Below are 16,447 nucleotides of genomic sequence, written 5' to 3' on the forward strand. Positions count from 1 at the left end.
GGATTTCCACAAAACTGAAGTAAAGCACGGCGACTGAGAACAGATTTGCAAATAGCGAAACCTGGAGCATCACTAGGGACCATGCAACACCAGGCTGTTTTTCATCCTTACATTGCAGTGTTGATAGCTGTGGTAAAGCTAGTTTAGGACACACTTTGCCAAGGTGGTTCCCTCATGCTTCTGTTTAATCTTAAATCCTTTCCCCGGCTTAAAAAGGCAGAAGGTGAAAAATACAAACCTATTCGGCATTATCTAATCCAGCCCCTCAGCAGCAGCAGAGCCGCTATGTACTGTCTACGGCCAACTCACCACATACACACGTAAAGGCAGCGCCAGCTGTTAACTGCTTGCTGGGAACAAGGGTATAAAAGATGGTTTCTAAGGCAGTGCAACTTACACAACTTCTTCAAAATAGAGAAACAGGATTCTTTGGAGGGAAAAAGTGAAAGAAAAGCAAAGCAACACACCTGCTGCTAGTCAATGTTAAGATTTATTATTATGGCTAGAGATATGCTACATTGTTTTCAAGCAGTACAACGTTTCACATTTAAGTTTTTCCTGGAGACAGGTTCAAGCAAATAAGCAATACTTTAAATGACAGAAGACTGTCATTAAGCTCCAGTAAGTACATTACTTCAAGTTGCTATTATCTCCCAAGCAGAATGCAAGTTCTTCATGCTTGTTAATGCTTCTGTGCAGCTGCACTGCATCTTTAACTATATGCAGGATTAAAATGGCACATATTTACATTCACTTCCAGTTTTAGTGCATTTACACACCAAAACAGGGTTGTTTTTTTTCTAATATTTTACTTGTTACATTCATCTCTTCCTCTGCAACATTCATTAAAAACAAATCACATAACAAAATTCTGTTTTCAGTCTTGTCCCCATCATTTCAAACTTGTTACAGAATTTAATTTTTCATGTGAGAAAAGAAAACATGGGGACACTTGCTAACGAAAGTTAAGGAAAGAGGAAAAACCCAGTGGTAAACAACTTAATTTTGTGTACTTGTATTCAGGAAGAATTCTAAAATTCATGAAACTGAAGTTACAAAAAGGCAGGGGGAAGCCTTAGTTTTTACCCTTCTTTTTAAAGCAAGACAAGGGAGTCGAGTAAATATTTCAGCATTTAATTTCTTCTTAAACATAAGAAAATGAAAACTTTGATTTGATTATTTTTTTTTTTATACAATCACAGCTGCTTTTCTAATGTCTTCCATTTATGGTAACTAGGAGTTTTGTCCATATATTTGAGTGTTTATGTATGCACTTTCTCAAAATATTCTTTAGAACCTTCTGGGCTTGGTTTGATCTGTAAAGACAAGAAAGTTTAGTTATTATATGCTATAACTGAGGTTAAAAAAAATAATACAGATTTGACACTTTATCCAGGAAAATCCATGCATACTTTATAAAAACAACAGGTTATTTCTGTTTCTGCACTTGGTTGAAAGATGAAAGCCTAAATCATGTACAGGAATCTACTTGCAAATTTTAAGTATATAGCACATTTTTCCTGCTAAATATCAAGCAGGGCAATAAAGTAAAAAATCTGAAGACAACTGGTGGAGAGTGCAAGTCAAGTTTAGAGTTTTAAATGCAATTTGTATCTTCTAAAAGAAAATCAGTGACTTTCTTCACAGAAATCACACATTTAGTTAGTATCATAGAAATAGAGTGAATTGGTCTAACCAGTAAAAGCCTCAAACCATTCTATGATTTAAACAGGCAGAGACTGAGTCAAGCACCTCACGTTAAAGTGGTTCTCAGCCCTTCAGACATGCAAAAATATGCCAGTGTCTATATTTAGAAAAGTGATATTTAGCAGATGCTTACTGTAGGGGAGTCTGGAGTCCAGTTTGCTGGGCAAACCTCTCCATGTGTTTCCACATATTGGAATGCTTTCACCAAGCGGAGGGTCTCTTCCACGCTACGACCGACTGGGAGATCATTGATACTTAGATGCTTGATGACCCCATTTGGATCAATGATGAAGAGACCTCTGTAATTAAGCAAGAATTTAGGGAATGCAAATCATGTTCCAAGACCAAACACAAGAAACTGGATGAACTATTTCAGGAAGGCAGTTATTCTTAGATGCACGTCTCAGAGTTAGGAGTAGCAATACAGTATTTGATATATTGTTTGTTAGTGCCAACTGGTATGGTATTGTGAAATTACAAAGTATGCATAAAGACTATTAAATCGAGACAGATGTATAACAAAGGTAGAACTTCTAATTCCGCCTATATTTCAAACTTGATAGCTGGCATCCTCATGTCTTTTTGATATGAAAATCTAAAAGGTATTGAGTGAAGAGTTCATTTCTCATTAAGCTACTAAATTAAATCCTTTTGCATATAAACATTTGTGAAAACCAAAGTCCCAGCCTTACCATATTAATTAACTTAATTTGTCAACAAATGTCAGAAGTTCCTCATCCAAAGAGATCAGGAATCAAAGGTCCCCAGAAGACTCCTACCCAATCCAATGGATCTCAGGGACCACTATTTGTTTTTAATAGGTATTCCCATGGTGGAGAAGGACGCGTCAGTTTTTTTATTCTAATTATAGGATTAACTGTAGTGGCCTCTAGGCCTACTGCTTTAGAAAGTTCTTACACAGAAGTTAAGGCAGTCTCCTCTCCCTTCAGAAGGAAAAAAAAAAAGGAGAAAAAAAGAAAGGGACAGACCTGAATTGTAGAAAAAATGTAAAAAATTGTAAAATGCTGTTCTAGCCTAGCCTTGTTTTCCTTAGTGACATGGAGTTCTCCCACTAACAGAATAGCTGGCTTTCCCCTGCATGCATTCTCAGAGGCCTAGAACCATTCTCAACACCTATAATGGCCACGTGCCCTTTTCCTAGTGTGGGACCCAGAAGTTCTGCAGAAAAAGTAGTATCTTACAGTCTTCATTTGATCCTTGTGCAGTTTCCCCTGCAGGAGGGGACAGTACAGCTCACGTTTAGACTGGGTTGTGTCATAACTGAGTTATCAGCAATCATGCGGTACCTTAGTGCTATGCCAGGTCCTTCTAGCAGCACACCATAATCACGGGAGATTTGTTTTGTGAGGTCCGACAGAACTGGAATATTCATTTTGCCCAACCCGCCGCTCTAGAGAAAAGAGTAAGATTCCATTTTGTTACAAAATGCTTTTTAGGATTATCCTTCTTGGGTTGCTGGGTTCAGTGCTCTTGAAGGTATAATAACAACAAAACACATTCATGCCATGTGCTGTGTGAAAGGAACCATCGAGGCGTGAGGTGTCAGTTGTTTGGTTTGGTGGTGTTTTTTTTAAAGTGGTCAGGAACATCTGGTTTTTTTGAAACATGAAAACTTCTTTTGCACCAAGCATTTTAGCTTATTTTGGAGGTAAAAGGCTATCTATGACAACAGTCCTAAATTTTCAGAAAGATTTCCCTTGTACTCTATTCAGGAGCTTTGAATACAAAAATTTCTACTGCAGATTTAAGTGTTCAAAATTAAAGAAGATGAACATGGTGGGGAAGGAAGGGAAAACAAACCCGCGTACTATGAACAGACAAAAGAGAAGGTTTCTAACAACCATGCTAGGGATGTCAGAGTTCTCCTGCTTTCTCTAGTGCATGTATTTTTATTTTTTTTTCCTCCCACAAATCAATTTAAATACTATTTGGGGAGTCAACCAAAATTTCTTTCAGTTTTGCAACACACTGGAACTGCAAGAGAGATAAACTCTCTATCCTTGAAACAAGCCCAGAGTTTGTTAGCTTTTCTATTCCTGGTATCACCAGTGAATCATTGTGTAATCTCAGTCACTCAGACCCTGATCCTGCAAATGCCTGTCTGCAATGGAGTTCTCATACGCAGAGTTTTGAACGCAGGTGTCGGAGAAACCAAGGCCTTAAGCTTCTCCGGGTGTCAGTTTCCCAGCAGCACCACCATGGAATTCTTTCCACCCTTCGCAGGGCGTTTTGCACCGAGCAGTGCCCGGTTGGCATACACTGAACAGCTTCTGCATGAAGCGGTGAAGTCAGTCCATAATCACGTTTTAGAGCTTTAAACAAAGCATGCAGAAAATTAAGTACTCTCAACAGGTTCAGCCAAGCTGTATTAAATCTGGCAAACTCCCCTCCTCCCTCCCCTCTATGTTACAAGGGCAGAGCTGCGCACCTGGAGGCACCCAGTCTGCCAGCACCACTGTGGGCTGCTCTTCACCCAACCACACGGGTAATGACCGATGGCCCAGGAGCTTCTCTGCCTTCCTGCGACACTTCTGATTCTCTACAACTAACCAAACCAGGCCAGTGCTTGATGGGATCAAAAGTGGGCATTTTTATATACATCTGGAAGAGGCTCCTCTCCAGTAAAAGACCATCTTTATCACTTCCCTGAAGAAAGCTCAGGACCTCCATTTGTATTGCAGAAGTGGAACTATTTCAGCAAGTTAGAGCTAATAATGCAAGCGCTCCAACAATCTCGTCGTTCTTCTGCTTCCATTCCGAAGCGAGCACTGATTTGTACTGGTTAACAATAAGGACTAAACAGCTGCTGTTCATTTTCTGTGAGGGTGCACACAAAGCATCAGCTGTAACAAGCAGCTTAGGACAGTGACATGTATACTGAATACTCTTTTGAGATAATCGTGTAAGGATATGATGTAACCTACAAGACTATCATGAGAGAAAAAAAAAAAGAAAAAAACCCCAAAATTACTACGGAAAAGAGCAAGAAAATAAAGACCAAGGTCAGAATTACATCATCAAATGTAGAAGTTAATCACTTCACATGTTGTTTTAGGCAGTCTCTTGAAATCGGTGTTTGCAAAATCGTTTATTCAACTCTTCTTCTCAGGATCTCTTCTGAAAAGAAAACAAACCAACAGAGAAAGCCCCGAACAGCTGCCCAATTCGTACCTTTCGTGGCGTATTTATCCAGGCCAGATGGCAAAAATGAGAATCCACGGAAACTGCCACCACTTCACAGTTCACATCACGAAATTCATTTGCTTTGTTGCTGAAAGCCACAATTTCTGTGGGGCAGACAAAGGTGCTGGGTGGGAAGAGAGAACAGGCTGTAATGATTCTGCAATCTTTTGAGAGACTTTTTTTAGAAAACACTTCTAGGCACTAACGCAGCAGCATGTTTTCTTTAGCCTGATAATTTTAACCATGTTTCCTGCTCTAGATTAGCTTCGTCCAGTCTCAAAGTGGCAGCCGTAGCCACCTGGCTGGCACACCAGTTTTCAACGCTCAGTTCAAGACAGATGTTTTGCAGAGATGGAGAAACCATCTCTGCAAGACGCTCCTTAGACAGAGAGGTTTTGCAAACTATAAAAGGACTGACAGGTAAATCATCCCCCACGTGCCCACATACACCAGGATGCTCCTGAAGACTTCTGGACAGGCTCAGCCCCATCTGTCCACCTTTTGCTCTGGAGTCGTCCTACAGCAGTTCTGCTGGCCCTGCTGTCTCCAACATGACCCTGAACTGCAAGGCAAAGCCCTCACCCCTGAGATCTGACTGTGAGAGGAACGACCTCGAGGAACCACCTCAAGGCCACGTCCACCTCCTGCAGCAGGCCTGGCAGCTGGAAGATGCTCTCCAGACACCGGATCCATTGCTCTAGTGCACAATGGCCATTTACCCTCAGGTCTTATCACTCGGGCTCTAGAAACAGACACGTCTGCCTTGCCAGACTACCCTGGATAAGGGAAAATTGTGACCTTCAGCAAGGCAGGAGGCCCATCTGAAGGGAGAGGCCAGCACTCACAAGTCCAGGGGGTAGAAGAAGAGGACCAGATACTTCCCCTTGAAATCATCCAGGCTCAGCTCCTTGAACTCTCCGTTAACCACGGCCGTCCCTTTGAAGAACGGGGCGTGCTGTGTCACCGCTGGTGCCAACCGCCAGGAGCCTGCGGGGGAGAGAACGCAGCTACGGGCCCGACCTCGGCCTCCTCCTGTCGGGCGCCGCCGCAGGGGCCGTTCCCGCCGCCGCGCCCGGGAGGGGTGTGCGTGTGTCCCGGCCGCGCTTCCCGCACTTACCGAGGCTGAACTGGCGGCGGGCGCAGGGCGGGGGCCGGGCCGTCAGCCTCCTCCCGGCGGCGGCGGCGGCGGGCACCTGCGGGGGGAGAGGGAAGGTCAGCGGCGGGGGGGCCCGGGCACGAGGGCGGCCGGGCGAGGGTCACCCACTCACCGCGGTGCGAAGGAGCCTCCCCAGCGCGGCGGCCATGTTGAGCGGGCGGAGCGGGCCCGGCGGCGCGGGACGGACGGGGCGGGCAGGGGAGGGGAGGGGCCTTGAGCTCACAAACCTTCCGGGTGCGGACTTTTCCAGCGTAGTCGGCCCTGGCTTTGGTGGAATTCGGTCAGGTTATAGTTGTTTAATCATAATTAAACAGTTACAGCGCGATCTCCTCATAAGGAAAAGGCTGTGGATATTGTCTACCTAGACTTTGGTAAAGCCTTTGACACCGTTTCCCTCAGCTTTCTCCTGGAGAAACTGGCTGCTCGTGGCTTGGAGTGTGCGCTTTGCTGGGTAAAAAACTGGCTGGATGTCCAGGCCCAAAGAGTTGCGGTGAATGGAGTTAAGTCCAGTTGTAAGCCGGTGACAAGTGGTGTTCCCCAGGGCTCAGTACTGGGGCCCATTCTGTTTAATATTGTTATTAATGATCTCGACAAGGGGATCGAGTGCGTCCTCAGTCAGTTTGCAGGTGACACTAAGTTGGGAGGGAGCATTGATCTGCACCAGGGCAGGAAGGCTCTATAGAGGGATCTGGAGAGGCTGGATCAATGGGCTGAGGCCAGTGGTATGAAGTTCTACAAGGCCAAGTGCTGGGTCCTGCTCTTGGGTCACAACAACCCCATTCAGCGCTACAGGCTTGGGGAAGAGTGGCTGGAAAGCTGCCTGGTGGAAAAGGACCTGGGGATGTTGGTCAACAGCCGGCTGAATACGAGCCAGCAGTGTGCCCAAGGGGCCAAGGCGGCCAACAGCCTGTATCAGGAACAGTGTGGCCAGCAGGACTACAGAAGTGACTGTCCCTCTGTACTCAGCACTGGTGAGGCTCCACCTTGAGTGCAGTGTCCAGTTTTGGGCCCCTCACTACAAGACAGTCATTGAAGTGGTGGAGCAGGTCCAGAGAAGGGCAATGAAGCTGGTGAGGGGTCTGGAGCACAAGCCTTATGAGAAGCAGCTGAGGGAACTGGAGTTGTTTAGCCTGGAGAAAAGGAGGCTGAGGGGAGACCTTATCGCTCTCTACAACTCCCTGAAAGGAGGGTGTAGAGAGGTGGGGGTTGGTCTCTTCTTCCAAGTAACAAGTGGTAGGACAAGAGGAAACTGCATCAAGTTGCACGAGGGTGGGTTTAGGATGGATATTAGGAAAAATTTCGACACATAACAGTGATCAAACATTGGAACAGGCTGTCCAGGGAAGTGGTTGAATCACCATTCCTGGAGGTATTTAAAAGACCTGTAGATGTGGTGCTGAGGGACATGGTTTAGTGGTGGTTTTGTCAGTGTTAGATTAATGGTTGGACTCAATGATCTTAAAGGTCTTTTCCAACCTAAACAATTCTATTATTCTATAGCCGTGTGCCTGCTTAGCTCCTCTCAGCTGTGAGCTGATGCAAACCAAAGTCATTACCTGATTTCCCACACAGGCACTTATTGCTGCTAATGGGCTGCACTGCATTAAGCTGAATGTGTGTCTGTGGCTTCCGCCTGCCCTGGAGGTTTGTGCCAGTGCTGTTCACTGGGAAAGAACACTGGTTCTTTCCCCTAGGGAAAGAGCGGTTGAGGTGTGCATTATCTCTGGGGGAGGTAAGAGAGATGTAAAACCCTGTCACAGGCCTCTTATCTCCTGCCAGATGAAAACAGGGCAAGAAGGGTTTAAAAGGCGTACAGCTTGTAGAAGGGACCACACCTTCATAAGTCTATGGAGCCTGACAAGATGCATACAGAATCCTGAGGGAGTCGTCTGACGTAGTTGCCAAGCCACTCTCCGTGATATTTGAAAAGTCATGGCAGTCAGGTGAAGTCCATGGTCACTGGAAAAAGGGAAACATTGCACCCCTTTTTAAAAAGGGTAGAAAGGAGGACCCTGGGAACTTCCGGACCTGTCAGCCTCACCTCTGTGCCCGGGAAGATCATGGAACAGATCCTCCTAGGAGCTCTGCTAAGGCACATTGAGGACAGGGAGGTGATTTGAGACAGCCAGCATGGCTTCACCAAGGGCTTCCTGCCTGACCAACCTAGTGGCCTTCAGTGATGGAGTGACTACATCAGTGGACGAGGGAAGAGCTACGGATGTCATCTATCTGGACTGATGGGAACAAATGTTTTAGGAAGGCCTGTTGCAATAGGACAAGGGATAGATTTAGACTAGATATAAGGAAGACATTTTTTATGCTGAGGGTAGTGAAACACCGGACCAGGTTGCCCATCCCTGGAAGCATTCAAGGTCAGGTTGGATGGGGCTCTGGGCAACCTGGTGTAGTTGAAGATGTCCCTGCTTACTGAAGGGGGATTGGACTAGGTGACCTTTAAAGGTCCCTTCCAACCCAAACTATCCTACGATTGTATGACACCTGATCCATACAAACCTGTTTCCCTGATGTTGGGGCATTCAGAGAGTCTGCTGTTGAAGCCCAAGCCCCCACAACTCAAGCTAAAGGAGTTACTTTAACAGTCATTCGAGCAGTACAAGGTTTTCTCAGGCTAATTTCGCTAAATATCTGATGGTGGCAGCAACAGAGACCACCTTTACCAAGAAGCCACCAGCTGCCCGCCCTGTTTTAGGCCACGTGCTTTGGAGCAGCACAAGCAGCATGCACAATCCAGAGTACTGAAAATCAGTCACTTTCTAAAAGTCCATTTTTACTTTCTTAGCTTCTTTTTGTGTGTTTCTTCATCTTAAGTAGTCAAATCGAGTTGAACCCAGTTTCACTTCTGGGTTTTGGTAATTTCTGTTTTAATATTCATATCTATAAATATCCACAGCCTTTTACGAAGGGGAGATTCCACCTTGTGAACTAGAGAGAAGTCTGGCTCCACTGGTGGGATAAGCTCAGCCATCAGCATCTGAGGCTGAAGCCAAAGGCAGCCAGAGCACTGTCAGATACATCCCAGCCCCCTGGGAAGAGCTCAACGGATACTGCACCTATACTTCTGAAGAAATTAGCAAACTTATTTCTGGTACTGATCCACCTGGCATGGTCTGGTCACCTCTGTAACAGTAAGCTCTCTGAGCCTTCAAAAAAGTGAGGTTGTGTGCAACTGCCTGTTAGGGTTGGTCATTAGCTGGTAATTAACTCTCTAAAATGCCCAGGAACTGTTTGGGGCAGTGTAAATTGGTGTTGTCCAAAAGCACGCTGAGACCTATCTGAGCATTTAATATCATCACCAGTTTCACTTTCTGTGGCACTCCTGAATTTATTAATCCAGATGTAGCCAATGACAGCTGGGAACGTGTCTCTGATAATCGTCTTGAAAACTGTAGTGCTCAGTAGTGCTGCCAGAATAACATCATATACTCATATGTGCACAGAGATACTGGGTGTCTGGCTGGGCTTGTGATGAAGATGGAGGTGCCCAAAAGGAGGTAATGAAGGTGGAGGTGTCCTGCACAAGGGTGCAGGGGCAAACTTCCTATAGCCATAGGAAGACGAGGGGGAAGAAGACATGAACACTAAAGGATACGGATACTCTAGTACGACAGGGTCTGCTAGCGTAGTAGTCTGACTGCTTCCTGCATCCCTTAATTTCCTTGAATTCAAATAGACATCACTATTGCTTTTGAAGCTGTTCCTGTCAGGTGTAAAACCTTCTAACAAGCTCTGCACGTGCATTTGAGCATGTGTATGTGGTTGCTTGTGCACAAGCGTAGTGCTTGGTCACTGACCTGGCAGACTTGGAGCTAAGGAACCTTACATACCCTTTGCTTCTTATTAGCACTTCGTTAAGGGAAACCTGAATGTGCGTGAGAGAGAAGTTGAGTTTTGACTCTTGCTGGTGAACCAGGGCTGCTTGAAAGTGCCAGCTGGACGGGGACTCTGCTGGGAATGTCACTGGCTGAGCGAGGGGGGCCGGCTGGCTGAGCTACTCAGCTTATTTGCATGTCTGATACCTAAAAGTTGGGGGCATTCTTGGTTAAAAAACACTCAAAGCCTAAAAATGGAAGCGAGAGAACTATTTGTGTGTTAGAAAATATATCAGATACAGCATGGATGAGCTGTGCTGTAGCCTGCAGAGCTGGGAGGTGGAGAGGGAAGGAGTGGTTGTTGAGAGCTGTGTCTGCAGTAGAGGTTTGGGAGGTCTTCGTGCCACTGCTGAGAGCTGCCAGCAGAGCAGTGGGCAGCAGAGCTGAGCCCGGGACACCTGCAGAGCAGTGACTGTTGGTGGAGAGTAGCAAAGAAACATTAGCCATTACCTGGGCCGATTCCATGAATAGCAGTGCAAAATGGCATGTCTGCGTTCACGTCTGCTGGCCTGGCACAGCCCCTCGCAGAGAGAGACCTGCTTGCCTAGCCGAGTCCCTCGTGGCTAGGCAGCAAACTGTGTGTGCCTGGGGACGGCTGGGCCACAGCGGTTCCTTTCCCCCAGCTGCGGGAACTGTATTGTGGCAGCAGAAAAAGGGCTATTGCTAGGATTTCCTGAGGATGGTTGTTTCACCCACAGATGATTATTCACAACTTATAAGTTGATGTATTCTAAAATGGCGTCCTTCCCCCTTCCCCGGAAAGTTATATTTGTTTAAAACTCTTTGTTTAAACACTTGGCTTGCAGGTGGGGAAATATTGCTCATGCTTTGTTATGAAGGCAGCATAATTCAGCTTCTCAGACTTTTGGGCAAGAGCTTGAACTACTGCCATTTAACAGGGGGTTTATTTTCCATTTCGCTTTTTACTGGGCGTCCCTACAATTTGAAGATGGACCTTGTCACTGCCAAAGTGCACCTGGCAAAAGAGTTGTTCCTTTTTTGTCAGCTCTGGCTCTGGCACAGGCTAGAGCAGCTGCTAAACCTTGTTCTTCTTGCCATCCCAAGTTCAACACAAATTTACTGAGTGGTACCATATGTGCATCTTTTTCCTGCTTTGCTGTCTCCCGCAGGCTTTTGCCTGGCTGGACAGGCCCCACTATCATATCTCATTCTGCAGTGAGGGACTGCTGGTTCATACTGGTGCAGCGCAAACTCAGCAGTGCACAGACATGTGCACACGTGAATGATTAGAATCTTCAAGCCTGATTCAAATTGAGACTTCTGAAGTTGATGAAAGACTTCCTAGGGATTTCAGCAGGCTTTAGGGAGAAGGTTTTATCATTGCAAGGTGCAGAGCAGTGGATAAGGCACTTGAATGTATAATGGGAGATGTGAATTTTATTTTTGGTTGGGATACTTAATTGCCTGCTCTCACTTTGTACCTTTTTTTTCCTATCCGGGAATAATTAAATGTGCCTTTCTGGTGAAAAACTTTGAGATCTGTTGATAAAAAGTGCTAGATAATGCTTGTCTGTTGTTACCATTATTGTTTTGTAAGAGCTAGAGAGCTCTGTGAAAGATCATCATTAACACAACAAAATATTAGTGAAAAAGTAGCTGCTTCTGTCTAAACTTGATGAAAGGGGTAAGCAAATCCCAAATCAGATCTGCTGCCGTGGGTCACTGAAGGGCAGATTCTGTGCAGATGCATACGTCTACTTGTTTAAAAAATAAAATCTGCTCATCTTCTAGAAGGTTATTTTATTCCATGTGCTCAAATGCTGTAACAATCATTTGCCCTCTACCTTGAAGAAACAGATAACTGGAAAAAAAAATAATAAAAAGATTTGGAAGTGGAAAGAAACAACAGAGGCATAAACATTTTTATCTAAACCAAAGCAAAAAGTTCGGTTTAGACAACATGATGCATCACCCCGTAGCTGTTGGTAGATGGCAGCCTCTGTCCTTGCGCAGAAGGGCTCTGTAAAAGGTTACAGCTGCTTGCAAATGCTTTCTCATAGGCCTGTGTGCTCCCACCTGCTGATATCGAATCTTAGCAGGAGGAGAAAGAATTTGCCCATTTGTAGAAATAAGTTTCAGAAGCGATTCCAAACATAATCCAGCTTACAGCTAATCATGAACAGGCTTTACTGCATTAATTGCTTATTATAACATGGGTTTAGGAGATAGCTGCTGTTAGGGTATGTTTCCAATTGATAAGTATAGGCAAAAGCCTTGTTGACATCTGGTTCACTGGGGATCTTATCCTGACATTTCAAGCAGGCTGTACCGAGGCCAAGTGGTTTTTCTGTGGTGGCAGGAGAAAACTGGGTGTGTTGCTGCTGTGTTTCTGGCTGGAGCTGCGCGAGCCCACCCTGCTGATGACTCATCCCTTAGAGCGGCTCAGAATATCACACTCTGCCTTGCTGCTTTCCTATTCTTATTACACTGATGCATTTGGGTCTTGCACGGTGTTGGCGTTTCGTTTACAAACCTCTCTTTTCCCATAAAGGAAAGATGGCTGCCAGCCCTGCATTACCCTGATGTTCAGCACTCAAAAAGGTTTTTTTCTGAGCCTTTCCTGAATGACTTGAGATGAAAATGTTTTATTTAAAAAATACATTAAGCACCTTAGAAAGCACATTTTTCAGAGTTTAACTGTTTTTTTGGTAGCCGCTCCTTTTTTTTTTTCCCCCTTCCAAAATTGGTTGCTTATGCATATGATTCAGACTAATATTCCCTTTTCTCACAGCAAGCACTGAATCAGGATCTCTAGGCCAGTAAAAAAGACCCGTGTTCCTTCCCTGCCACCCTGTCCTTGAGTCCATGCTTGGGTATTTCAGCACCAGAGTTTACAACAGTGACTAGAATAAGATAAGCAGTGGAACAGACTCGCATGTCTCCTCTTTCTCCTTCACTCACAAAGAACCTGACTGCTCCATTAAGTCAGGTGTGGACATACCTTGAAATTAAAGGACTGTTTTGTCACAAGAGGAAATGGATATAAATAAATCTACCTCTTCCTAATATTTTTTATTTTTGTTGTTTTTGTGGACCAGGTGTTCCAGGTGACACAAAAATGAAGATACTGACAGCTATGAAGAAGTCATGAGGTAAGAATCCAAATGCTGCAGTGGGTTTTGCAAAGACCAGCTGGTGGACTTTAAGGCAAGTAGGTCTGTGCAGTGGCACTTGCTCTGGTAATCCATGGGGAGCCACATCCATGAAAGGGGCCATCCATATGAGGCCTGCACTCACGCAGACCCTTGTCATGTACCAGTGGTATATTCAGGCTTAAAAAACTAGTAGAAAAGAGAGATGCAGTGAAGACTGATTGTCTTGATTTTTCTTTTCACAGTAGGGCATTGTGCTAGTGAACACACCTCCTTCCATGTCCCACTGTGCCACATTGACTCAAATTTATGGGAAATGAGTTTTATTTTGTTAAATACTGTAAGAATTATAAAAAAACCTGCTCCATTGTTGTTACTGGTAAACATGAAGTCAGAATTGCTGCTCTCCGCGTAGATGTGTAACTAAGACAAACATGTTATTGCAGAATCTCAGCAGTCCTGTGGCAGAGCTCAGTTTTCCACTCCCTGCACCCAGCCACATTTAAGTTATGGGACTGCTCGTAGTCCATTTTCATGCAAAGTCATCCAGCTTAGTTGAAATAACCACTCTGGCAGCAGTACAACACTCCGTTCGATTGCTGCCCCTCTTTCCGAAGGGACTATGTAACTATGCCTTTGGTTGCCAGGAATGTGAAGTGCTTCAGACCTGCGCCGTTCATGAACACTAGGTAGCTCCATGGGATTTCCGAACACCGTATAGATCTGTTTTAACTCTTTTGATAAATCTAATTACCCATTCAAGAATTAAATAAACGTTCACAAAGTATACAGGACAACATCAGCATGGTGGAGTCCCACAGAGTGACACTGTGGATGACTGTGTGCCTACCACTTGAGTATCTAGAGCTACATATAGATATTAGGTAAAGGATATTAGATAGAAGAGGAGCAGTAGAGCCCTGAGGTTCACATGCTGATTTCCAAGTGCAACTCAAGATGTTCAAGACCCGCCCTTTTCGTTCTGGCACCTATATAAAAGTTACACACCAAGCACAGTCAGTGCTTGCTGTGGAGTCTCCCGTGAAGGTAAATCCCTCCCCCCTGAACAGCCTGACCCTGGGATGTGGGAAGCGCACTGATACCCCATTGCTGTCCGCAGAAGTTGTGATGGCTGCTGCAGCGACTGCTGATTCAGAAAATGGGGACTGAGGCACGTCTTTCCATTTTTCCTTTGAAGAGAGAGGTTGCTTGTAGCATTAAAAACATATGTAAAAAAAGGCGTAACTTTGTCTTCCAACATCAGCCACGTTTTGATGCTGGTGTTGTCCTTGTGATGACCATTAGTGAGAAGCTGGCCAGGGATGTGCAGTGCACTTACAACCTAAGCATAATTTGCTCTGTTTACAAGTGAGCATTAGTCCTTGCACAGAAGTGGTCAAACAACAAGCAGGGCAGACACTCCTTAGGAGCCTCATCTCTATGCTAAGGCTCTGGTTTCCAGGAAGCAATTTTTCCCTTAAGAATTATTTAATCAGAGAAAAATCTTCCGGTACTTACAGACACTGCTGCTATATAGAACTTGGCATTACAAAGAAAGTAGCCACAATATGGCAGTGTTTCCAGAGGCTGAACATTTTCTGAAGCAATAGGAGAGAGGACATGGAATATTGTACGTAGCGGTGCCACCTGCTACACACAATGACTTTCAAAGTTCTAACCCTTGACACTTAATCGGGTAAAAAAGGCATTATAGCCACTTCATCCTAATGCCCAAGGTATTATCCATTAAATTCATTTCTCATTTATTTCTTATGTTGAGAAAATGTGTTCTAGGCAGTCTGCAGGTCATTTCTGCTGTAGAAAGAAATATGATTGGTACAATAGAAAAAGAAGAAAAAAGAAAAAGTAGCATCTATGCTCCGCTTACAAGAAGGTGCATGTTAATTTGATTTGCTTCATGTGGATTTAATCAATGCAAATGCAGATGGGGGAAAAGTGTTAGTGAGAGTTAATGGGTCGGTTTTATTCCTCTTTCTTTGCCTGACCTGCTGAATCGATCTACCCTGTTGCCAGGAAAATGAGGATCATGCTGACAGGAGCATCTCTCCTGTATAGCCAGAACACAATTTATGTTGGAACCCAGCGCTTAAAATTCACAAACTTTCCACAAGTGGGTGATGTCTCACACAACCACTTATCGGGGTGAAATAATGGTGCGGCAGAGCAGACGCGATTCCCTCCTTGGGTACCTCCTTCGGTACCTCCTTCGGCGACTTTTAAGATCCCCAGCAAGCCGAGAAGCCCGTGCCTCCAGCCCCGGGGTCCCCGGCCCGGGGCCGCTGCCGCGGGGTGGCGCCCGGTACCAGGGCTGCTCCGCGCATCGCTCCGCGGGCCCCCCCGCTCCTCCCCGCCGGCCACCCCTCATCTCCCCCCGCCCTCTCCTGGGCAGGGGCTCCCCGCCGTCCCTCCGCGGAGGAAGGCTGCACGCTTGTAGGGCCGCCCCAGGACTACAGGTCCCGGCGTGCCCGGCCCCGCGGAGCCGGCGGGGATGGCGCCTGCGCGGGGCTGCGGGACCGCTCCGCCGTGCCACACCCCCGGGGGAGGGAGGCAGGAGCTCCCGAGCCCTCAAACCACCGGGGGGAGGATGGAGTAGCGGGGCGAGGCGCGGCGGGAGCAAGACAGCGCGGAGAGCGCCGCCTCCGCTCGGGGCGGGGGGGGGGGGAAAGCGCGGAGAAGACGGGAGGAAGGCAGGGATCATGCATGGGGGGATAGCGGGCTAGGGGCAGGAGGCGGGTGGTCGCCCGGAGACTCCGCACCTCGGGAGTGACGTCCTGCTGCAGTGCCGCTGCCTGCCTACGCTGCCCGAGCTCGTCAATGGAGCTGGAAAACATCGTTGCCAACACCGTCTTGTTGAAAGCCAGGGAAGGTGAGAGAGCGGCGGGAGGGGAGGGAAGGCTAAGAGCATCCTTGTCGCAGTCGCCCCTCCGCGGAGCGATGACCGCGGGGGTGCGGGCGGGTACCGGCGGGGCTGCGCGCCGGTCCCGGTGCCATGTGGCCGAGCCGGCTTTGGAAACGGCTCTTTTCAGCCCCGGTGAAAAGGAAAATATCGCTTTCCCCTCTGTGTACGGGGGTTTGGGAAAGGAAGTGAATGAGATTGCAGAGATTACAATATTCGCCCATCTCTTCCTTCCCCCTTCCCGCCCCCCCCCCCCTTATCCCCCCCCTCAAATCTGGTCCCACAGATTGTGCTATTTCAGCGTCTATTGTTAAAGGTCAGCTGCAGATGCATTCATTCAAAAGGGCTTAGCAAATCTGCAAATAGCTTTCCGCGCCGTGTGGTGAGACCGGCAGGATCGTATCGCTACAACGTACAGTCATTGCCTTATTCGGCGTTATTAGGTGATATCATGTTGCTG

General features: G+C 46.4%; 2 protein-coding genes across 3 annotated transcripts in view; one reads left to right on the forward strand and one right to left on the reverse strand.

Annotated features, from left to right (window-relative positions):
* Positions 1-1,120: 1,120 nt before the first annotated feature.
* Positions 1,121-6,261, reverse strand: PRDX3 (peroxiredoxin 3). Its single transcript, XM_054207369.1, has 7 exons — positions 6,180-6,261; positions 6,029-6,104; positions 5,757-5,898; positions 4,900-5,035; positions 3,015-3,118; positions 1,841-2,006; positions 1,121-1,316 (listed from the first exon to the last, which is right to left on the reverse strand). The coding sequence occupies exons 1-7, from the start codon at positions 6,213-6,215 to the stop codon at positions 1,263-1,265; spliced, it is 714 nt and encodes a 237-aa protein (XP_054063344.1). The 5' UTR covers positions 6,216-6,261; the 3' UTR covers positions 1,121-1,262.
* A 6,516-nt stretch (positions 6,262-12,777) lies between these two features.
* Positions 12,778-16,447, forward strand: part of GRK5 (G protein-coupled receptor kinase 5) — a 175,794-nt gene continuing 172,124 nt past the window's right edge. The window contains exons 1-2 of one of the 2 annotated variants that reach the window (XM_054207357.1): positions 12,778-12,907; positions 13,017-13,070. Coding sequence is in view for 1 of the 2 variants with exons in the window: in XM_054207356.1 (XP_054063331.1) it covers positions 15,906-15,957 (52 nt within the window). In the remaining variant the exon portion in view is untranslated. Of the gene's footprint in view, positions 12,908-13,016; positions 13,071-15,610; positions 15,958-16,447 lie in introns of those variants that run through there. The other variant, XM_054207356.1, reaches the window with a different exon arrangement.

Source organism: Rissa tridactyla, chromosome 6, assembly GCF_028500815.1.
Source record: "Rissa tridactyla isolate bRisTri1 chromosome 6, bRisTri1.patW.cur.20221130, whole genome shotgun sequence".
Taxonomy (NCBI): domain Eukaryota; kingdom Metazoa; phylum Chordata; class Aves; order Charadriiformes; family Laridae; genus Rissa; species Rissa tridactyla.